The following is a 22,681-nucleotide window of genomic DNA, read 5'->3' as shown; positions in this document are numbered from 1 at the left end:
TGACTAATCGTGGTATCCTATGGCACACCCCCCCAATGCACTCCTCATTTGGGGGCTCACAGGTGGGCAACCATAATCCAACACCCCCTCTTGCCGACCCACATTGGCCTGATCCCAATGCTTTGATAAGGTGCTCCAATAGCTCCCGTGTAATAGCCCTTTGGATCACTTTGTTGTCATAGTCTTTTCTTAACTTTTCATCCAGTGGCTCCTGCTCCACCGGGTCCGGTTTACAGCCTATTTTGTTGGATCCATGGCTGATGTAATCTTCCTAAGGTAGACCAAAACATAACCAATTCCAACGAGGCTTCCGCAAGTTTGAACAGGACGTTGATGGGGACAACTACAATGTCTATGAGGCTTTCAACCAATTCCTCACGGGATTGGATGAAAAGTTTGCAATCTCGAACAGTTGTTGTCACAAGGGCGTGATTTTTCGCGCGTGCATGTTGGCTTGCATGTGAGCAGGACCCTGGGAAAGCAAGGATGTAAGAAATCCTAGATTTACTATATTTAGAAATGTGCTAAGGAACAGAAAGGAGACTGAAATAGCAGAGAACAAGGAATAATTGTATTGCTTGGGTGTCTGTAGTGTAGCTGTCGTGTCATCCATACAATTGGGCCTCTCTTATATAGAGAGTGAAGAGTCACACATGAAAAGGTGTGTACTCCAAAGTGTATGTGCATGAAGAGGTGTGTACCCCTTGTGAAGGGTGTGACCCTTGATGAGAGGGTACATTACAATAGGAGTGTCTCTTCAATAGAGTGTCTCTTGTGAAGAGTTGTGCCTCATAGGAAGTGTCTCGGCGAAAGGTGTGCATGAAGAGGTGTGTACCCCTTGTGAAGGGTGTGACCCTTGATGAGAGGGTACATTACAATAGGAGTGTCTCTTCAATAGAGAGTCTCTTGTGAAGGGTTGTGCCTCATAGGAAGTGTCTCGTCGAAAGGGCATACCCTTCCACAAGTGTCCATTCATCAAACAATCCATAAGTCTAGAAATAGAGAAAGGACCCTGGTGGAGATAATGAACTGATGTAGAAAATATCACGGTAAATTCTGAAATTACTGCTGTAAAATGTTAGGATACTGCTGTAAGTCTTCATCAGATTGCCAAGTAGCGTCGGAGTCGTCCAGATCTCGCCAAAGAACAAGGAATTCCGTGATAAGTCGATGTCGAGTCTCTTGCTGTCGATGGGCCAGAATACGCTCAGGAATAAGGAGAACATAATCGTCTTCGATTTCTGGGACATAATCACCTACAGGAGGAACTGCTTCATCGCCTGGAATGTACATCTTTAGCCAAGAAATATGAAATGTCGGATGGATTTTACCCCATGATGGTGGTAATTCCAATTTGTAACTTAAAGTTGAATTTTTCTTGACGATCCAGAAAGGTCCATAGTATCTTGGTCGCAACTTAGGAAACACAGACTTAACCGTCCTATAGCGATGTGGGGCTACAAATAATAGCACCATGTCACCAGTGTCAAATTCCAGGTGACGTCTATGTTTGTTGGCAGACCGTTGATACCGCTCTTGCGCTTTTCGCATATGATCCCTGACTTGGAGTAGAATGTCTTGCATTTCTTGAACCAGTTGATAAGCTAGGGCCACTCGATGTTGAAGTACGAAATTCGTTGGTACAATCGGAGTGTGTCCATAAGCTGCTTGGAATGGAGTCATGCTGATGGCACTATGGAAAGAGTTATTATAAGCAAACTCAAGGAGTGGTAGATACTCTTCCCAAGCTGCTAGGCGTGACTGAATATAATGTCGAAGCATTTCTTCCAGAACTTGGTTGACTCTTTCAGTCTGGCCATCTGATTCTGGGTGGTAGGCTGAACTGAACAGTAGAGTTGTTCCCAAAGATTCGAACAGTGAAATCCAAAAGTGACTGGTAAACTTAGGGTCTCTGTTGGATATGATTTTCTTGGGCAATCCATGGTGTCGAAAGATGTGTTGTATGAAGAGTTTGGCTATGTCCGGAGCGTGTGCACTGCTTTTGCAAGCAACAAAGTGTGCCATTTTGGACAATCGATCAACAATTACCATAATCTGAGTATTACCTCGGGAGGATCGTGGTAGTGTTGTAATGAAATCCATGGAAATACTTTCCCACCTTTCAGTTGGAACTGGAAGAGGCTGAAGAAGTCCTGCTGGAAGTCATCGGCTTGCTTTCATTTGTTGACAAGATAAACAAGATGTAACCATTTTGATGACGTCGCTTCTCATCTGAGGCCAGTAGTATGTTGCACTGAGTAACCTATAAGTCTTGTTGATGCCTGGATGGGCAGCATAAGGAACTAGATGATGCTCTTTTAACAAAAGACGTCGAACATCCTTGTCATGTGGTACACAGACACGATCTTGATAATACAGAAGGTCGTCCGTATAAGAATAGGATGAGAAAATCATCTGTTCGGAAGTTGAAGGTTGATCTTTTAAAAGAATTTGTACTGCTGTGCCGAAGTCTTTATCATTGAAATACTTCCCTTTGAATGAATTCGGAACATCCACAGATAATGTAGAGATTACCATAGCTGATGCTAGAGTTAACCTGCTGAGAGCATCTGCAACTACATTGCGTAGTCCTGGAATGTACTCAATGGTCATGTGAAAGTTGGCCAAAAACTCAACCCAGCGTGTTTGTCGAGCGTTCATGACTGGTTGAGTAAAGATATACTTTAAAGAGTGATGGTCTGTCTTAACCACCGAGTTGGCTCCCATGAGATAATGTTTCCAAGAGCGATAAGCATGTACAACAGCAAGAAACTCCTTATCATAAACCAGGTATCGGGTTTGGATATCGGAATGTTTATGGCTGTCAAAAGCAATAACTCTGCCTTCTTGCATCAAGACTGCTCCTGTAGCGATGTCGGAAGCGTCGGTCATGACCTCAAATGGAAGGTTTGGGTCAGCAATAGCCATAACTGGAGTGGTAGTGAGTGCTTGCTTGAGTTGTTGGAAACTATATTCTGTTTCGGGAAGCCACTGAAAAACTGCTGTGCTTTTCAATAATTCGGACATAGGAGCTGCGATTTCGGAAAACTGATAGACCTTTGTATGGTAGAAGTTTGCCAATCCGAGAAAAGAGCGGACATCATGAACATTCTTAGGAGTAGGCCAGTTTCGGATTACCTCGACCTTCTTGGGATCCACAGAGATGCCTTGAGCTGAAATAACATGTCCCAAATATTCGAGTTGGGTCCTGAAGAACTCGCTCTTCTCAATGTTGATGTAGAGAGAATTTGCGCAGAGAACTGCAAAAACTTGGTGAAGATGTTGTTTGTGCTCATGTAGGGATCTGCTGAAAACGAGGATGTCATCGAGGTAAACGATGACGAACTTATGGAGGAAAGGCTTGAAGATGTCGTTTATTAGTGTCATGAGTGTGGCCGGGGCATTGTTTAACCCAAAAGGCATGACCAAACATTCATAGTGTCCTTACTTTGTTCAAAAAGCTGTCTTGTACTCATCGCCTTCTCGTATGCGAATTTGATGATAACCTGAACGAAGATCAATCTTTGAGAATTGTGTTGCGTGTAGAAGTTGATCGAAGAGGTCATCGATGCGAGGCAATGGATACTTGTTTTTGATAGTGAGCTTGTTGAGGGCTCGGTAGTTGATGCAGAGGCGCATTGACTTATTCTTTTTTTCCACAAGTAGTACAGGAGATCCGAAAGGGCTGCGATTGGGCCGAATGTGACCTTTGTCAAGTAGTTCGGTCACCTGTCTTTGGATTTCTTCATTTTGAGTGTAAGAAACCCGATAAGGAGGTTTCGACGGTGGATTACTTCTGGGAATAAGTTCGATTGGGTGATCCACTGGTCGTCGAGGTGGTAACTGCTTTTGGCAATTCCTGTGGAAAAATATCCAGGTAGGGCTGGAAAAAAGGTTGGTTGAGGTATTCAGGAGGATCCTTTGTTGGTGTCTCCTCTACTGCCGTAACCAACAGAAGTGAAGTCTTTACTTGACGTTTATGAACCCACTTCTTTACTTGTAGGGCAGAGGCAATTGGGGTTGAAGGAGAGTCCCTTGAACCAGTTAGCTCAATAAGTTTTCCCTGGTGGACAAACTGGATAGTATGGTGGCGAAAACTGATTGATGGATCATAGTCGTAGAGCCACTGTTGTCCAAGTATGACATCGTACCGAGAAAGAGGCATGATGTCGAAGTTCAACTTGTCCGTATAATGTTGGATGCGAAAAGACAAGTTTTTGGTAGTTTCATTTGCGAGTTCAATCTGATAGTCCATGAGACTAGGACTGGTGGTCAATCGAAGTTTGTCGACCATAGAACTAGCTAGAAAGTTATGAGAGCAGCCACTGTCGATGAGGATAGTGACCGTTGCTCCACGAATCGATCCTTGAACACAAAGTACTTGAGTGGCCAGGGAAGGTTCGGGGTTGCTGGCAAGGCTCAGGTGGATGGTATTTGCCATTCGAACAGCTTTGCCTTTCTTGTCTTGTGTTGGGGTAGCATCTTCTGTTTGGGAAGTGCTAGGTTCCATATTGGAATTTTGCTTTGGTCGCTTGGGACAATCGAACCATCTATGGTCACCTGTACAGATGGTACAAAGTCCTTTTGTGCTGGAGTTGTTCTTCTTGTTAGTGGCCGCACCTTTATGTTGGGGATGACGGTAATGACTTTGTGAAGAAGAGGCGCGATCCTTGGAGGAGTGCTTCTGTTGGAATCCGGCATACGATTTCTGAGACTTGTGGGGATCTTGAGACTGTCGCTGACCTTGATTACCCGAGTTTTTTCTAAACCTGGGTTTATCTTGAGGGCGAGCACCTTTGGCCATAGTAGAATTCTGTGTTCTATTAGCACTCTGCTTCCCTGTGTTTTGGAAAACAGTAATGCGCTCTGCATAAGCAATAGCGCCAGCTGTGGTGGTGATGTTTGCTTTGAGGACATCAATGCGTAACGAGGGATTTAGGCCTGAGATGAAAGCATGAAGGCGATCATCCTCAGTTAATCCATCAATCTCCAGCACCAATGTGGTGAACTGAGAGATGTAGGAAGACAGGGAGCCTGTTTGCTCCAACTGTCGGAGTTTTGAACGTGCTTGGAAGTCCGCATTGGTAGGTATGAACTGCTTACGGAGCACGTGTTCAAAACGTTCCCAAGTTAACACACTTTTGCTGTCCTTTAAGCGTCTTTGCCACCATAGGAAAGCTGTATCCTTGAGGAGGGAGGCTGCCAAGGCAATCTTTTTGCCTTCAGTGAGGTCAACAGTATCAAAGTACATGCGCAGTTTTGCGAGCCATTGGTCAACTGTTCGGCGATTTCGTTGGCGAGTGTAGGCTTCCGGAAGTTTAATGTCAAGTCTTTTAGTTTTGGAAGCTTGGAGTAAACGGTAGAGGGCACGGAGTTCAGTGTTTTCTACCTGTGGTGGCCACAAATACCATTTTTCACTAAGTGTTATGCACAACCACCAAGAAATAGTACCTGAGCTGTATTATTTGAATGCGCTCATAGCCATATCATACAATGCTTTGCACAAGTGTGAATTAAAACTATTTTGAGGTGCGTGCAAAATATCTTGCCCATCGGATAGAGTCCACGTCACGTCATCCTCTGTATGTGTGGTACTGCGAGAATCTTGGAGTTGTTGGACTTTCTGGACTAAGTCGGAGATGCTGTCCTGAAGCTGGGAAATTTGAAGTTGCAGTAGTGTTTCGCCTTGTAAGTTGACTTTAGGGGTCTTTTTTGGACTTGAGTCGCTTATCTCCGGAGAGGCTGCACGCGAGCGTTGCGACATATCTGAGGTCCCCGTGAGAAAAGCACGAACCTGCGCTCTAGTTTGTACCATTCTTGGAAGAAGATTCAGGCTGCTCCCTGAGATTGCTCATGTTGGAGGGGGTAGGAGATGTAGGATGGAACCAGCCATGGAAATCTGGTAAAGGAGGTCCTGTTTGAGGTAACACTGGTGATGCCGAAATGGGTGTTACTGCTCGTGAGAGTACAGGGGTAAGGTTGCAGAGTCCACGGATCTGAGAAGGGATAAGGAGCTCCTGTCGGAAGTGGAGGATATCCAGGAGAGGGAGTGCCTTCAGAGTGTAAATACTGTCTTGGGGAAGGTACAACCTGTATAGGAGGATATCTGGGAGCTGAAGGAGGTGGAGAGTACCCTGGAGATGCTGAAGCTGAGGGGTAAAAATCTCTCCAAAGATGGACAGCAAACTTGTGAGGAATATCGGGTTTTGGGTATCTTCGTGTCTCGTGGAACACATCTTGGACTGTGCTGAGGAAGTAATGTAACTGAGGTGCCTCACGCAGAAGGTATAGGATGTGGTCCAAATCACTAGGAGGGCACGTGACACAGAAGACCCACGATGCCAAAGCTCCGAAATGGGCTGGTTGTGCAATCTGAACACGATATTGTGTGGTAGATGATGCCTGAGGTGTCCTTGAAAGGCCGGGTGAATTACTAGGGGTTTCCATGCTTTAAGGAAACATCTTGCATTTGCTGTAATTTGATAATGACAAGAGAATCCTTAGAAGTAGAATGGAAAGAATCCACCTGGCATTGATTTAATCTGCCAATTTGTTGCGTAGAAAAGGCCTGCAGATTTCTGTCCGGAGGTCCATGTTGCAGTGGGTTGCGAGGAGCAGATTTGGGCCTGGCTGGTCCGGATTGGAAAACAGCAACAGCGCGCGTTTCACAGGCAGTCTGAATCGTGTTAAAGGGGCTGTACTGCTGCTGATCTGGCAGGTAAGATGGCGAAAAAGAGGGGGCAGACTGCATATGGCGAAACAGGCTGCGGCTTCCGATGCTGGATCGCGATAGAGGCTTCCAAGGCTGCAGGCTGGATCACGATAGGGGGCTGGCGAAACAGGCTGCAGGCTTCCAAGGGCTGGATCGCGATAGAGGGCTGGCGAACCAGGCTGCGACTATCAAAGGCTGATGCGCGGCAGCAATGGCAGGTAATCTGGCGCTGATCTAGCGCTGCAGGCTGGCAGGGAACTGGCAGGAAACCAGCGCAGCAAACCGGCGAGAGGAGGGGGGCTGCATATGGTGTGGAAAGAGGGCTGCGTAGGGAGGCGAGCCTGCTTGACGAAATCCGTACGGGCGTCAAGATGGAGCGTCCCTTTTTTTTCGTTTGTGGCTGCCTATGTTGGGTGGTTGCCCAAAATTAATGTGTGGGTTTAATTAACCCGTGGGTAATCTAGGGTAAGACCTAAGGTATGGGGCTGGGTTTTCCTTTTTAGCCCCTCTAGGTACCCTTTTATATAAGGTGCTTGGTGCCAAAAGGTGTGCCTATTCGAAGGGGTGTGACCCTTGGAATAGGTGTACCTTTTCATGAAGGGGTGTGTCCCTGTTTTAAAAAGGGGTGTCCCCACATGAAGAGGTGTGTCCTTTTTTCCACGATGGGGTGTGTCCCTTGGGTGAGGAGTCAAAACTCTTCATCAAAAGGTGTGTCCGATGGTGGAAAAAGTGCGTCCCTTGGTTTTGGGACAGCCCAAGCACATGAAAAGACACGATTTTTGTCGTGTCCATTCACATCAACTCGTGATGTGTGGGAGATGGAGAGGCCATTCATGACCTTAGGCAGGGTTGGCGCTTAAAATTTTTACGCTCATTCTCTCCATCTCTTCCATGCACAATGTGCACGGGTATCCTTCTAGCGGAAAGAGATGTATCAGATAGGCGCTAGAAGGTGGGGGGCATTTCCTACAGGCAGGAGCGAAATTTGCTCTGATACCATTGTAAGAAATTCTAGATTTACTATATTTAGAGATGTGCTAAGGAACAGAAAGGAGACTGAAATAGCAGAGAACAAGGAATAATTGTATTGCTTGGGTGTCTGTAGTGTAGCTGTCGTGTCATCCATACAATTGGGCCTCTCTTATATAGAGAGTGAAGAGTCACGCATGAAAAGGTGTGTACTCCAAAGTGTATGTGCATGAAGAGGTGTGTACCCCTTGTGAAGGGTGTGACCCTTGATGAGAGGGTATATTACAATAGGAGTGTCTCTTCAATAGAGTGTCTCTTGTGAAGGGTTGTGCCTCATAGGAAGTGTCCCGTCGAAAGGGCATACCCTTCCACAAGTGTCCATTCATCAAACAATCCATAAGTCTAGAAATAGAGAAAGGAATACGTCACAGATCATGACAAAGGAGCAAGGTCCTATGCTCTAGGTGTGCTAGTTTTGCCCCTAGGGATTGGTACCTTGGGGGTGAATTTGTTTTAAAGTCCAAAGAGGGGGCAAAATACCCTTAGGACACAAGTTTGTCATTGGTATGGTCCCCATAGAAGGGGCAAGGGGCAAATGTATCTTAAGTTTGTCATTGATATTGACCAACTAGAAGGCCTGGGGGCAAATTAAGGACCAAGGGGGCAATCCAAAACGTGGATGCCCATGCAGTATGGTTTTGGAAATGAACTCCTTGGAAGGACGTCGGGCCGCAGGATCTTCTTGACACTAAGAGGAGTAATGATGGACGACAGAGCAAAGAGGCACATTTTTGGAGGCATTCATTCACCTGGGTATGCATAGCTGAAGGTCAAGGTGCTTGGCTGGGACAGGCTCCAGACGACGTACGGAAACTAGTACGGAAACATGTACGGAAATTCGTATGGAGGCATTTGGAGGAGCAGCTAGAGTACGGACTATACGAAAAGGTCTGGCGGAGCAGCTTGTGCAGAACAGTTCATACATTCTTAGCTTTAGTGTACTGACTGTCTGTACAAGTTGTACGCAACAGCCGTACAGATTGGTACGGAAGCTACGTGTAGGGTGGCAAGTTGGCACGGGATGGAAAGGCAAGAATGAATAGCCATTTCCGAGTGGCAGTGCAAGGGAGGTGCCCTTCCATTGGAATGCTTTAGCCCGTGTATGAGCTGGGTTGGTGGCTCCGAAGTTGACAGCTAGTCTCTTATGCCTTAATTTGGGGCTTTGAAGTTTGAGCACATCATTGGTTTTTGTGTGCATTTGTTGGCAAGCAAGGGACCTTTGTAATCTAGTATCTCTCCATTATGGATTGCTGGTAACAGCCCAGAGGCTAGATGTGATTGCCTGGGACAGAATTGGATGCTTGCAGTTCAGGTTCTTGTTTCCGGGGTTGTGGGCTGATCAGTTATGCGCTTACCCATTGCTTGGGTATTTCAGTGAGTCTGTGGACACTTGTGGCAGTGCGGGGAGTTGAGTGACCCCGTATGGGTTGTTAGTAACAACTCCAAGCCTCATGCAGGTGTATGGACAGAGATGGATGCCTATTGCCATTGGGGTGTGAGAGCAGTGTTAGAAATGACCCAACAGACAGCGGAAGACTGAGAGAATTGCCCAGGAGCTCACACAGTGTGATGTGGGGTGTGGAATCACAAACTTCTTAACTTATGTGCATAGATGTGCAAGCCAGTAAATAGACAATGCTCAGAGACAAATATAGAAGCAACACTTTATATTTCCGTCCGTCCAGAAACTAGGACAGGATACAATACCAAAAGGTTCTTCAACTACAAGCCTGGCACTTCTAGATCTCTGAGCCCGCATGCTCCACCTCGAGCATATGTAGACTCTCTGTCTAGATCCCTTCCACCTTGCTGTCCTGAAGCCAGCCTAGGTGGGCAGCCACTCTAGCTCAGTCTGCAGCTTCTCCTAGGTCACCTTGTCCTCCTGAATGTAGGCCTAAGGCTCCCCCTTTGCTGCTCCTGTCTGCTGTCCTGAGGCTGCTCCAAGTGATTATGAATGAGGGCATGGAAGCCCTCCTTTTATGGGGCACAAGTCCCCCTTGAATGGACCGATCAGCCAGCCTCATCCTGGCCGACCAGACTGGCCGACCAGTCTGCTTGCTCGCTCCTGGTTGGCTGGTCCAACCAGCCCTTTATAAGGGACTTTGGCAGCCCCTTTTGGGCTGCTGCATTTGCCCATTCCTGCGCCTATTGCAGGCCTTATGCCTGCCCATAGACCCCCGCCATGCAGGCGTACTGCAGCCGTACAGTTGTGCCACCTGTCCATTATTTGGGGCCTGTTCCAGCCCGTACAGACAGCCCTTGAGGCACCTTTGACAGGCTGATGTGCTGTTCTTTCCCTGTCAGGGACAATGTGCCTTGAAGGAATTAGCAAAACGACCCCCTAGACTGCTCGAACAGCAGCAGGAGGCCTGAGAACCACATGCGACAGAATGGCAGGTTCCTGGAAATCGCATGTGAGGCTGGGTGGCCAGAAAAACAGGAACGTAGTGCAGAAAACTACTGGTAGAAGAGCAGAAAAAGGAGAAGGGAGTGAGGGGGGGAAAAGGCGAGGCAGAGGGAAAGGAGTAATGGAAGTGGAGGAGAAGGGGCTAGGTGGAGGGGGGGAAGCAGTGTGAACGAGAAGGGGCTGAGCATTCCTGCAATCTTCCAATCTTAAGTTTGATTCCACAGCTGAGTCTCTTGCTCAAGCTAAACTCAACAAGGAGTTTCCTATTCTGTCCATTGCAACCCATCACATGCCATTATTATGAGTCCAGCCCATGACTCGTTCTTTTCCAAGTCAACAGGTACATTTTATTAACGGTTTTGTGCTAGTTGTTTCCATTGGGTATTTCTACTCTAGTCTAGGGCTTGCCTAGCCTAAGCTCCTGCTAAACTAGTCTTTGCTAAGCTAGAGTCAGGACTGCCTCTGTTTCACATGCCATCTTGGGCAGCTAATACATCTCTTTGATGGTCTGGATAGGTTAGAGTTGATGCATGAAATGGATCCATGCCATGAAATTATAGAGCTTTAAGCTCCTAGAACAAGCCCATTTTGTGTGCGCAAGCACGTGTGCATGTGTGTGCGCGTGCAATTCCAGTAGATCACCCTCTACCTTTTTTTTCCTGTACAAATCAGCTATCTGTGTGGCAGTGATCATGGAAGAAATACATTGAAAGAAAACTAGCTTTTGGCCAGCTTGTTTTCAGAGAACCCAGCTGGTATACGACTAACAAATGCCTCGCTCCGTGAAAATGTAGAAGACACCTGCAGGCCAAGCCTTGCAGAAACACGCCTACCTCTCAACGGTCGTTCTAGATTACAATGAAGAGCCATTGTGTCACAAGGATGCCTTTGATAGCAAGGATTGGATGGAAGCTATGAAATCTAAGCTAGACTCAATTCATCACAGTGAAACTTTGGAGTTGTGTGATCTGCCTAAAGGCAAGCGTGCTATAGGCACCAAGTGGGTATATAAACTCGAAAGGAAAGCTGATGGTAGGGTTGACCGTTAAGAAGCCCGTCTCATTACAAAAGTTATGCTCAGCAACAAGGCATTACTACTATCAGGATGTGTCATTGCTATAGCCATCCATCATCATAAGTGCATCAACTGGTTATCAAAACTACTTTTCTTCATGGAGACTTGCAAGAGGTGTATGTCATGCAGCCACCTGGTTCTTTTCTCAGACTTGGTTTTCATAACAGTCCTATGGAGAGCACTCTTTATGTTTGCAAGCGTGATGCCGAATTGCTGATTTTAATTCTCAATGTTGATGATATGCTGATTTTGATTCTATATGTTGATGATATGTTTTTGACTGGAACTTCTACTCAGCATACTGTATACAGCCTTTAAGGCTGATTTGCAGTGGTCATTTGCAATGACAGATTTGGGCCAGCTTCACTATTATCTTGGAATTCAGCTTGCTCATGTTGAGGGGGGTATTATGAAGAGGTTTAAAAGTAAGCTTGCATCTTCTTTGCTGAGAGATGTGTCTTGCTGTTTAATTGATAATTTGGAGAATTTGTTTGAAATGTCTGCCAGATTTTCTTAATATTGTTCTGCTTCCTTGCATAATTTATTGTGTGTCGGTGCTCTCAACACCTATATGTGAGGCTGTGATCTCAGTTTTCTAAGCTTAGTAGGTTTTCTTTTCAAGGAAATTTAAGCTTTGTGACATTATGTCAAACAGAATGATCAGGGCATTATTATGGGGGTGCTTGTAGCAAATGTTGGCTTCACATCGTATGTCTGACTAGCATTTGTTTTCTGAATCTTTATAGGCACATGGAGGAGATTTGAATGCTGCTATCAATAGTTTTTTTAATGAAGGAGAAAGTCCTTTGTAAGTCTCTTTTAAACCTAGTCCAGACCACATTGCATGATTTATATAAGAAAGATGACCAGTTCTCAGCTCTATGTTGAATTAATTTTTGAAGTTATCAAATGCTCATGCTTGAATTCAATGTCTGATGCTGTTGGAGATCCACATCGTTCATGAGTGTACCAGTTTGGATTTAAGAAGGGGCTATCTAGCTCTGAGATACAGGTGCCCATGCAAGGAAGCAGACCTTGCACTAGAGGCAGTATCAGTTGGATTTTCTGTTCTAGGATCCTCTGTTGGAGTCATAACCTGTACTAGCAGTTGGATTGTTGTACAAGATGACCCAGTGTACCATTACGAGCCAGAGGAGTGTACCTAGCACCAGTGGCCTGGGAGCAACAGTTCCAGGTTTCCAGTGATCGTGCTGAGGCGGTTCGTGCCATGAGGGGGCTTCTTCGACAGTACCTGTGGCGATCTTCAACGGTGGAGTATCACACAATGGATTCCTCCAGTTGTTTCAGTGGCACACCCATCTCCCTAGTGTCTCTATTCCATCCAGAAGAAGCTTAGAGGGGGTGTTGGAGGACATCTCCTGACGTCACCTTAGAGAGAGAGGGCCTTGATTGTGGGTGTGCCCACCCAATGAGTGAGGGTAGAATAGAGAGAGAAACTGTGTTGTGGGTGTGCTCGCCCCCGTGAGAGTAGGACTGTGTGGCTTTCCTCTGCTTCATGTGTTGCCACGTAGGCTATGGAGGTTTTTGGGAGGGATGCAGAGCTCTTTGGGCAGATATGTCTTGTTGTGCTGCATGGGTATGCCCTTGTAGGTGCCCTAGATGAGGGCTGTAGAACATAGGGTGGGCCGACCTACAGGTCGGCCACCTTGGCTGGTGTCAGCCCTTCATAGGCTAGGGGAGAGCCCCCCTTTATAGGGCTGTGGGCAGCCCTAGTGCTGGGTCGGCCTACACATGCTGGTCGGTCCTACAGTAGGGGGGTCGGCCCCCTTTAGATCAGCTGACCAGGCAGGGGGGGCTGCCTATATATAGGCCCCGCATTCTCATTGTTTGGCATCATCTCTTGGAGCAGTATAGCCACTGCTGTCTAGTGCCTTGTGGAGCAGCATAGCCGGCCTTGTAGTAGTTCATCCACTCTTTGTGTCTCCATTTCTCGAGGTTGTTGAGCTGTTTGTCTGAGCTCTCGAGCAGCCTGTTGGTTCCGAGGTTTTACCCTTGTTGTAGCAAGGTTTTCTCCAGGGATCACTTGCAATTCTCTTGTGCCTTTTCTCTCTCCTTTCTCTCCTTCTCAGTGTGTGTGTGTGTGTGTGAGGCGTGCTAGTAGTTGATATGAGGGCCAGCCTGGATTAGCAGAGCCGACATTGTGCCACCGAGAGAGGGGCACATATACTACACGCGAGAGAGAGAGAGAGAGAGAGAGAGAGAGAGAGAGAGAGAGAGAGAGAGAGAGAGAGAGAGAGAGAGAGCCTAGAGCACGGTTCACTGCTTTCCTCAAGGAAGACCGACAGATTGACAGAGACGAGGGGTCACTCTGGACATAGCTCAACGAGTCTCCTTGCGGACATAGCCCAGAGGGTTCTGAGATCGGCGAGACCGTGTCCCCTGCCATAGCGTGAGACAGCTCGACAGACCACATCTCACCAGAGAGCCACCACTGTTCTGGGCTTCGGTTTCTAAGTCCCAACTTTGAGATTGATTTGATTCAGTTTGTATTTGATTGATTGTGATTTGCTAGAGCCTCTGAGCTCAGTAGAGCACCATAGGTTAGTACTCAACAAGGGCCCTAGTGAGCCCTTTACTCTAGCCCATTGAGACTTCTATGAGTCTTCTTTTTTGCGATTTGTCCCATAGGCCCGCGAGGCCTCCTGCGGAAGTTAATACATCTTTCTTCTTTCTTTCTTTTCTCTCTCTCTTTCTCTCAGCTTGATATGCTCAAGGGAGCAATGAGGGATGCTAGAGAATAAGACAATCATGAGAGAGATGCTCAACAAGAAGAGGGGCAAGATGATTGCAACATGGACTGCAATACTTTAAAAGTGCTTCTGATGCACCTTGTCTTCTTGTTCTAAACCCATAAACCTCTCGTGTTTATATAGATGGACGTCATATACTTTTTCAAGCAGCCTTTTATTAGAATAGCCTTCTAGCCTAAGATTATCACATCCAAAAGTGGACACTTTAGAAAGAACTAGGTATCCAAGATCTACACAAAATTAAAACCTTCTAGAAAGGTCTAGCTAAATAAGGAGACGATGGGGCCACTCGCCTTATCCACTCACCCAATCCATATATAAATACCACTCTTTTGACACCAATGTCCTATACATACAATAATAATCTTTGCACCAAGCACCAGGTGCCCAATAGCAAAATTTTCACACACAATATTCTTTCCAATCCATTCCTTGTATGGATGCCTTTCAAAATGCTAGCATTGCCTAAGTACCTTGCAATCTTAATTGGGAATAACCCTTTTGGAGGCTTTCTCATGGATTTGACTGCGTAGGGTAAGGAGTGTTGTGCTGCTAGCTTGTGCTTCCTGACTCTGAACTAGAGGTGTATGTGCTACCTCTTTTGTATATGTGTCTCCTTTGGAGGTCCATCAACTTGAGCTGGATATTGTGCGTCCTCGATGTACTCAACCATGATCTTCGTATGCATTCTATTTGGCCTTAAAGTAATTGTGGTTCAACAGACAACAATTTCGACAGAGCCAAGAGATTGACCCCAATGTTGTCTATAATTTCCCGCGCTTTGACTTTCCAAAGGTGGCTTGAACACGTAGTGGAATGAGCTAAAGAGAAAGCAGCAGTGGCAGCTAGAAAAGGCTTGACAATATCTCTTGCCAGCAGAGGATAGCTCAATGATTGGTCAGAGAGGAGAGGGGAGGGAGGGGTCACAGGAGACGGGAGGGAGGGCTTAAGCGAGAGAAGGGATGCACATAATGCCCAAATGTGGGTACAAAAAAATAAGAAAAAAAAGAGCGTAACACATAGAAGTTGGCCCATGCCGTTTCTGCTTCTCTAGAATTTTGTTATGTTCTAGTAAGGAGGTGGCCACTACCCGGTCCTTGCGTGTCACTCTCTAGCACAAATCTTTGGAAGTACAAGGTGCACTTTGAAATCCAATGGCATGATTCTATTTGTGAGAGGGGGCCGTCTACTTGAGACGATCTCTTTGTGTATATGCTTCCCATTTCCCCTTGGTCTTGGTTTCCATGACCAAGGTAGGGCTATTTGCATGTGTGTGAGATCCTAAAACTTATCAAACTAGAGGTGTCCTACAAACTCTCTTCTTTATATGCCAATGATACATGGTCTTTAATTGGACAACTAGTATATAATGAAGTTCCTTGCGCGCCGTTCTCTAGCACAAATTGTTTGAAGTAGAAGGTGCACGTTGAAATTCAGTGGCATGATTCTATTTGTGAGAGGGGGCCGTCTACTAGAGACGATCTCTTTGTCTATATGCTTCCCATTTTCCCTTGGTCTTGGTTTCCATGACGAAGGTAGGGCTATTTGCATGTGTGTGAGATCCTAAATCTTATCAAACTCGAGGGGCACCGAGAGAAGAGCTTCCCCTTCTTTCGCTACACAGTTAGAAATGCCCGGAGGTTTCAGCTCAGCAGTAGAGGTTGGAGGTCCTTCAGAGCGCCCCATTGGGATAGTTTTCAGATTTTCGCAGTTGTGCGGGAAAACTTTCTTTTGGCTTTCTATTCATGAAGGGATTGCAGTGAACCTGTGGAGATCCAAGTTCGGGGCTGACCCTACTTGTCCTCGTTGTCACATTGCAGTTGAGTCAGTATAGCATTGCCTTTGGGAGTGCAGACAGGCGTGGACGATCTGGAAAGGTGTTGCTAGGATTTTCAGCATCTTTCATACAACACCTTTCTATATGACTTGGGGTTCAATGGCTTGAATATCTCTTACTGGCCCTCAGGGGTTTTTCAAGGGACATGATCCAGATCCAGCTCTCATTGTACGGCCACACTCAGTGGAGTCTTGTTCCCTCCAGGATGTTCCCTTCACTTCTTTCAGAGCTACTTATGCCTCAGTAGACACGTCTTGGGAGATTTTGGCTAGCATTGCAGCTTGGCATATTTGGAGAGTCAGGTGTATAGAGGTGATGGAGGGTATCCAGGTTCACCCTTCCTAGGCTATGGCTAGTATTTGGACCGACACACTACACACTCTGATGGCCATTTGGGCGAGTATGCAGGGATCTTGCAGAGCAACCACTGCCAGGAAAGTTATTTTTTTCAGAGGTTGGAGAGGATCTCCTTTCTTCTCTGAGTCTCCCTCAGGGTTGAGATGGCATTTTCAGCCTCCGCCTTCGTTTTTTATTAGCTCATTTTGAGCTCTTTTTTTTCCCTCATGCATTGCATGATGTACTCCCGCATTTGAGCTTGCTCTCGCGGTTTTCATTCATACTTAATGAAGTAATTTTCTTGAAAAAAAAAAAAATCTTATCACACTCGAGGTGCCCTACAAACTCTCTTCTTTATATGCCAATGATACATGGTCTTTAATTGGACCTAGCATCATGTTTGGCATGTTGTAATGAGGCCTCCTGATTGGTTGCCTTTGTCAACACCATAGCCCCCTTGGAGACTTCATTAGCAACTCTACAACAACGTGTAATAGGTGTTGGATGTCACTGCTATGAAGCTTCGTCTTTGATTGTTCGGAAGGTCCTCCCCTTCTCCAAACATCTAAGAACTCCAAGCCAACCAATGATCCCAAAGTAGATACTTAAACTTTAAAGTCACCAATAAAACATAGAGAGAATCCTTGTGTCTTGCATCACAACAAACCATGTATCCAAGGACAACGCTGACTTGTTTGGTTACTCCAAGAAGGTACTTGGCAACACCAACTAGAGCATCAGGAATTTGTCTTTGCAGGAAGTTGCCCTTACAGGAGGTGATTTCAGTCTCCTTGGACACCATCCTCTAGTACAACTTCCTGCAAGGACAACTTTTTGACGCTCTAGTTGGTGTTGCCAACCTTCTCACACTCCTCGTCTGCTTTTGCAAGAAGTTGCCCGTGTAAGAGGTGATTTTAATCATGACATTTTGCTCTCAGCCTTTGGCAGCAGATAGATGGATCAAGCAACAAAAGGAGGTACCGCTTTGGTTACTTGGGAGAACTTCAAGATGGAGTTTAAGAAATATTTTCTATCTCCTAATGAAGTATCAAGAGTGTGGGATGTATAAATGTATCTCAGGCAAAATAATTTATCGACTAGGATTGTATACCAATGAAGATTCTGAAGCATTGCCATAATTTGTTTAAGTCAAAGATCATATTTTGGCTTGAATGATTGTATAAAAATAGAGGTAAGAGGGGAATATGTAAACACATTGGACAATGCATAGTAATTGTATTGAATTATGAAGATGTCTTATCACTCAATCCGAGTACTTGAAAAAGCTTGTTTTTGTAAGGAAATTTGTGAAGAAGGGTTAGAGAAAATTTGTAAAGAAGGAAGCGTTGCGGTCATTGTTAGAATTTGTTCACTTTTATAGGAGTCGTGTCAAAGCATATTCTAATATTGTCTGACAATTAACTGAGTTGACCTTAGATAAAGTACCTTACGTTTGGGGAAAGAATCGTAAAGAGAGTAGTTGCTCAAGGGTTAGAGTTGAAAATTGTTGATACTCATAAGTTGTTTTTCTAGAAACCAATGCAAGCTATCATGCAGTAGGAGTGGTTTTATTGCAAGAGGGAAGGCCAATTGCTGTTGAAAGCAAGAAGCTTCCTTCTTCTGAGTGAAATTGGCCAACTCATAAACAAGAGTTGTATGCTGTTATTCATGATGACATTATCTATATGGTTTACAGTTCTGAAATATTTTGTAAGCAGCGTGACTTGTCCGCCAAGCTAGGTGGGCAGAGCTCATGCAAGAATTCCAATGTTTATATACCTTGATTAGGGGTCTGTCAGAACAATAACAGTCTACAATGATAAGGGTTGGCAACGTCTTCAGATACTTGGGTTACCCGCTAGGCTTGGACATAACCATGAGACAACGACTTGATTGGTGCTTGGAAAGGATTCTGCAATACATGGGCTAATCTAAACTGGCGCCACATGTTCACAAATGGCCATCCGTTGATCCACTTGTTGAGTCCCAGAGTATTATCAGCTTGTAGACGACCAGCTCCTCGCCATCTATATCAGCCAACTCCTTAACACCATAATGGTATTAAACGGTTGAGGATATTAGACTATTTAATCTATATAGGAACACAGACATTAGGAGCTTTTGCCATGATGCATTGACTGAGTCTATACCGAGAACTCCTTGTTGTTCTACAAAACTACCCATGGTTGAGGACTGTATAACGTGAGAAGCCATTTAAAACCCAAGCGATTGCACTTGGCCTTGAGAGGCTCTATGCCTAGTCCGCCTTGCACCCTTGGCATATTGACATAAGACTAGGGAGGAAGTGCCATTGCTCCCACCACAAAACATCCCTAGATAATTTTTCACCCTCCAACAAGCTAGCTTGCGAGAATGGGAGGATTGTGTATGCATAGACCATCATGGGTGATAGAATGTGTTTAAACACCATCACTCTGCCTAACAAAGAGTGCCGCTTCTCTGGCAATTTGTGAAACTTGCCGCAAACACTTGAATAATAGGGGAATATGTATATGGTTGGATCCCTCGACACCTCAAGGGACCGCTCATGATGGTGGTATCTCCTTGGCCAACTCGGGAACGGTCTTCATTGGGAGGAGCAGTCGAGATCCCATTCCAGGGATCTAGCTAGATATTAACATGCGTTACGTGAGATTCCCAAAATAGAATAAGAATATTTGTGAGGAGTGCGGCTATCACCCCTCAATGACAAGTACAGAAAGAATCAAACTTCCAATCAATCATTACACTTGGACTCTTCACAGGAAACATTTTTCCACTGTACAGGAGCTGAGCGGTCGGTGTTATCCATATGATCCAAAGGAGTCGTTTCTCTCATCAACCTTCTTTAGACTCCGAGTTGATTGGCCTACTAGTCTAGTACTAGTGCGTCTAGTTAATTTACTGGGTTGGGTAAATGATGAAGGAAAAGATCTGAGCCACCTAATTGTGAAGGATGTATTGTGCATTAGGCTGTCATGAAACTGGCATGGAGACAATATGTGCCTCTAGACCTTATTGAAGTTTGGGAGAGGTGTCTGCACAAGAGTTGCCTGCAACACCATCCAATCGCCTCAACTTCCATCTGTGGCGAAAAATGACCAGTAAACTGCTGACAAAAGATCGCCTAACGAAGTCGAAGGATGTCTCTCCCCTATGCTCATTTTGCAATGTGATCCTTGAGACCCATTACCATTTACTATGGGGATGTATCGTGGTAAAGGCATTATGGCGATCACTCCAAAGGTGGCTCTCTACAACGCATACTGATTTTCCCCTTTGATGGAAACTACTTTTACTAGGAGATAAAGGTCAGCTGACTGATGCACAATTTAAGATGTGGAGTCTCGTCCGTGCAAGGGTTCTGCAATTCATTTGGACTCGGTGAAATTCCATAGTATTTCACCATACTAGGTTCCCAAGCGATGCGTGTCACTGCATTCAGCTTCGTACTATTGATTTGTTAAAATACTTTGGCACTCATGCTATGGAATTCTTTGTGGCTGCGAAGATATTGCAATTGACTCTCTAGTCAGAGCCGAACAAGAAGTTCACGCTGCTTTGTAACTTACTCTTCTCAATTTATTCACCCCCCGAAAAAAAGAATTCGACATGGAAATTTGGTACCGAATAGGAAGGATAATGAAGGTGCTTTAAGCATTATGCATAATATAATTTTCATAGTATTAGAGAGCACTTTAATGATTTGTTAGCACTTGTAGGTCAGGTCAACTCTATGAGTTGACTTATTTGGTCAACCATATGGTTGACTTGGGGACCATATAGGCCACCCTTCATCTTATCCTTTTGAGCAGTACTTCGTTTTTGCTTCAGTCTGTTGTTTGCTCCCTTTGCACTCCATTGCTTCCCGCACCCAACAGTGGTATTAGAGCATGTTCATTGCTCTAGGCACCTGTTCCCTTGCTTTGCCTCGATCCTTGCTGCTCTTTGAGCTCCCTATACGGTGCTGTATGTACTCCATCTGCAACAGCAGTCATCCATACATATGTACAACGTACCTACGTCAACTGTACCACGGCAACCCGTACAACCCTGCGTACAAATTTGTTGCAAATCTGCATCCCTGTGTGAAAGTGCCATACAAATTCGTGGCTGAGCACTGGTCACCCATACACACGCTTCTGGGGTACACTCTCCATACAATAGGCAACGTACAACACGTTCACTCTTGCCCGTATAGATTTGTTGCCAAGGTACAAATCTGCGTCAACCACCTCACGCTGCCGAACGCTACGCACAAAGGAACTGCTCATCGACGCTTCTGTCACCTCCAGCATTGTGTCTTCGTCAGTCATCGTTTATGCCTGTGCGTACACAGTGCTGTCAGCAAGCGACATTGCAGTCACATTGCAAGATATTTTGTAACATTTGCTTTATTTCAGCAAAATTTGGGGCTTTTGGTCATTCACCCCAAATTTGATAGTTTTGCCCTTCCAAAAATTGGGGGTTTTGTCAATTTTGTTGAAATTTGCAGTGACATTGGCTTGGTACAGCCATTTTTGGGATTTTGGTAGACATTGCATGCTGGAACATTGACATTGGCTTCGAATTGCAGCACATTGAGTCACAGCACATTGAGTCACATTTGCAATTTGGAGCACAATTTGGGGCTTTTCCTAATTTGCCCTCTCAAAATTTGGGGCTTTTGCCAATTTGCTGTCCATTGCAATGATATTTGCTTTATTCAGCTAAATTTGGGTATATTATGCATTTGCCCCTTGATTTGGGCTTGTTGTCCTGCCACCATCTGGGACATTTACAACTCAATCGAGCATTGGATACATTTGCAGACATTTGCCCCTTGTTTTGGGCTGATATTTTTGCAAGACAGCTATCTTTGGCAGGGGGGTCATTTGACCGGACAAATATTGTTTTGCAGGTCATATTTTTGGGGACAACACGTGTATTTAGCTCATTGTTTGAGCAGTCAATTTTTGGTTGGTCACTGCCTGACTTTTGCTGTCATTTTTGGACAGCCAACTCATTTTGCAGTGAAAGCCTTGAGGCTACTCTTGAGCACACATTTTTCCTTCAGGGATTTATTTTTGCCAACAATTAGATGGGTATGTTCTTAGCTGAGGACAAGCTCGATGGCCCCAACTATCCCAATATGGTCATACATGGTGAAATACCTTCTGGTGGCCAAGAAAATTTTGGTGTTGTCTTAGGATCGGACCTTTGACCTTCCTCTGTGGCATCCACTTGTGCTACTGCTATAGCTGGTGCAGCTGTTACAGCCACATCTGAATCTACTGCTACAGCTGGTGCAGCTGTTACAGCCACCTCTGGATCTACTACTACTCCAGCCACACCTCCCACACCCAAATAGGCCAGATGGGATGGTAGAGATGCCCAAGCACATTCTATCATTGCTTTTTCAGTCAAGAGGCATATTATTCCTCACATTCGGTCTTGCAAAACATGAAAGGCTGCGTGGGACATCTTGGCTAACCTTTACCAGGTTCGCAATGAGGCACGTGTTGCTTTCTTACGCAGGCAATTGGAGAATGTTAGAATGGAAGAGGGGTACAGCATGGATGCATACATCATAAAAATCAAGGGTTTTCAAGAGCAGCTCATTAATGTGGATGAAATCATTCCAGAGGCTCAGGTAGTGTCCACGATACTCAATGGACTTCTTGAGTCCTATCAAGGGTTTGCTACTACATTGAGGTTGGTTGCTATGGGCAATCCCAATGCTTATACTTTCGACCAGCTTGTTTCCAGAGTTGCACAAAATGTGCTGCCTCTCAAATTGCAAATTAGGCTTTTGTCACTAAACATACCAATAAGGGAAAGAATAAGCACAATTACAGCCAACCCAAGCCTTCTGGAGGCTCATCTACTGCTGGACACTCATCTAACTCTGCCTCGTCTAATGCAAAGAAGAAAAACAGCAAATGCTGTAATTATTGCAGGAAGCCAGGACATGACATTTCTGAATGTCGTAAGTGCATCGCTTCTGAAAAGAAAAAGCAGCAAAAGGGAGTTGCTGTTACTACTACTGCTGCTGCCCCAGATCATGGTCATGAGGCAGCAAACATTGCACACCATGTGTGGGATTTCATGGTGACATGCCAGTACCATCCAGAGAAGCATGCTATAGCCTTGTCTGTCTTAGATTCTGGAAGCACCACTGTCGAAGCACCAATCTGACTTAAGCACATCACTTCTTGCAGATCACTCTTTCAGACATTGGGGGCTGCTCCACATGGTGGCACATTGACATGTGTCAACGATGCATCATATCCCGTGAAAGGGATTGGCTAGGTCGAGGTCACTTCAATTTCAGGTGATACGATCACACTCATGGATGTTTTGTTTGTCCTAGGTATCAAGAAGAACCTCATCTCCATTGCAGCCATATCCTTGAATGGCTTTCGGGTTCTCTTTGATGGTTATCGATGTGCCGTGTATGACAACCGGTACAATGACATCATAGTACTTACTGGGTCACTTTCTTCTGGGCTATATCATCTTTATGAATATGACA

The 22,681-nt window shown here is 45.3% G+C and overlaps 1 protein-coding gene across 3 annotated transcripts in view; it reads left to right on the top strand.

The window, feature by feature from the left end:
• LOC147898175 (plant UBX domain-containing protein 8-like) overlaps nt 1-22,681 on the top strand; it is a 51,615-nt gene that overhangs the window by 5,282 nt on the left and 23,652 nt on the right. For all 3 annotated transcript variants that reach the window (XM_087379059.1, XM_087379058.1, XM_087379057.1), the window contains one exon: nt 11,970-12,031. In XM_087379059.1, the coding sequence (XP_087235185.1) occupies nt 11,970-12,031 (62 nt within the window). The remainder of the gene's footprint in view (nt 1-11,969; nt 12,032-22,681) is intronic.

Source organism: Dipteris shenzhenensis, chromosome 9 (genome assembly GCF_047967505.1).
Source record: "Dipteris shenzhenensis isolate YYH24624 ecotype China chromosome 9, Dip_SZ_1.0, whole genome shotgun sequence".
NCBI classification, from domain to species: Eukaryota; Viridiplantae; Streptophyta; class Polypodiopsida; order Gleicheniales; family Dipteridaceae; genus Dipteris; species Dipteris shenzhenensis.
The sequence above is the reverse complement of the archived record's forward strand: the minus strand, read 5'-3'. Positions and strand labels throughout refer to the sequence as shown.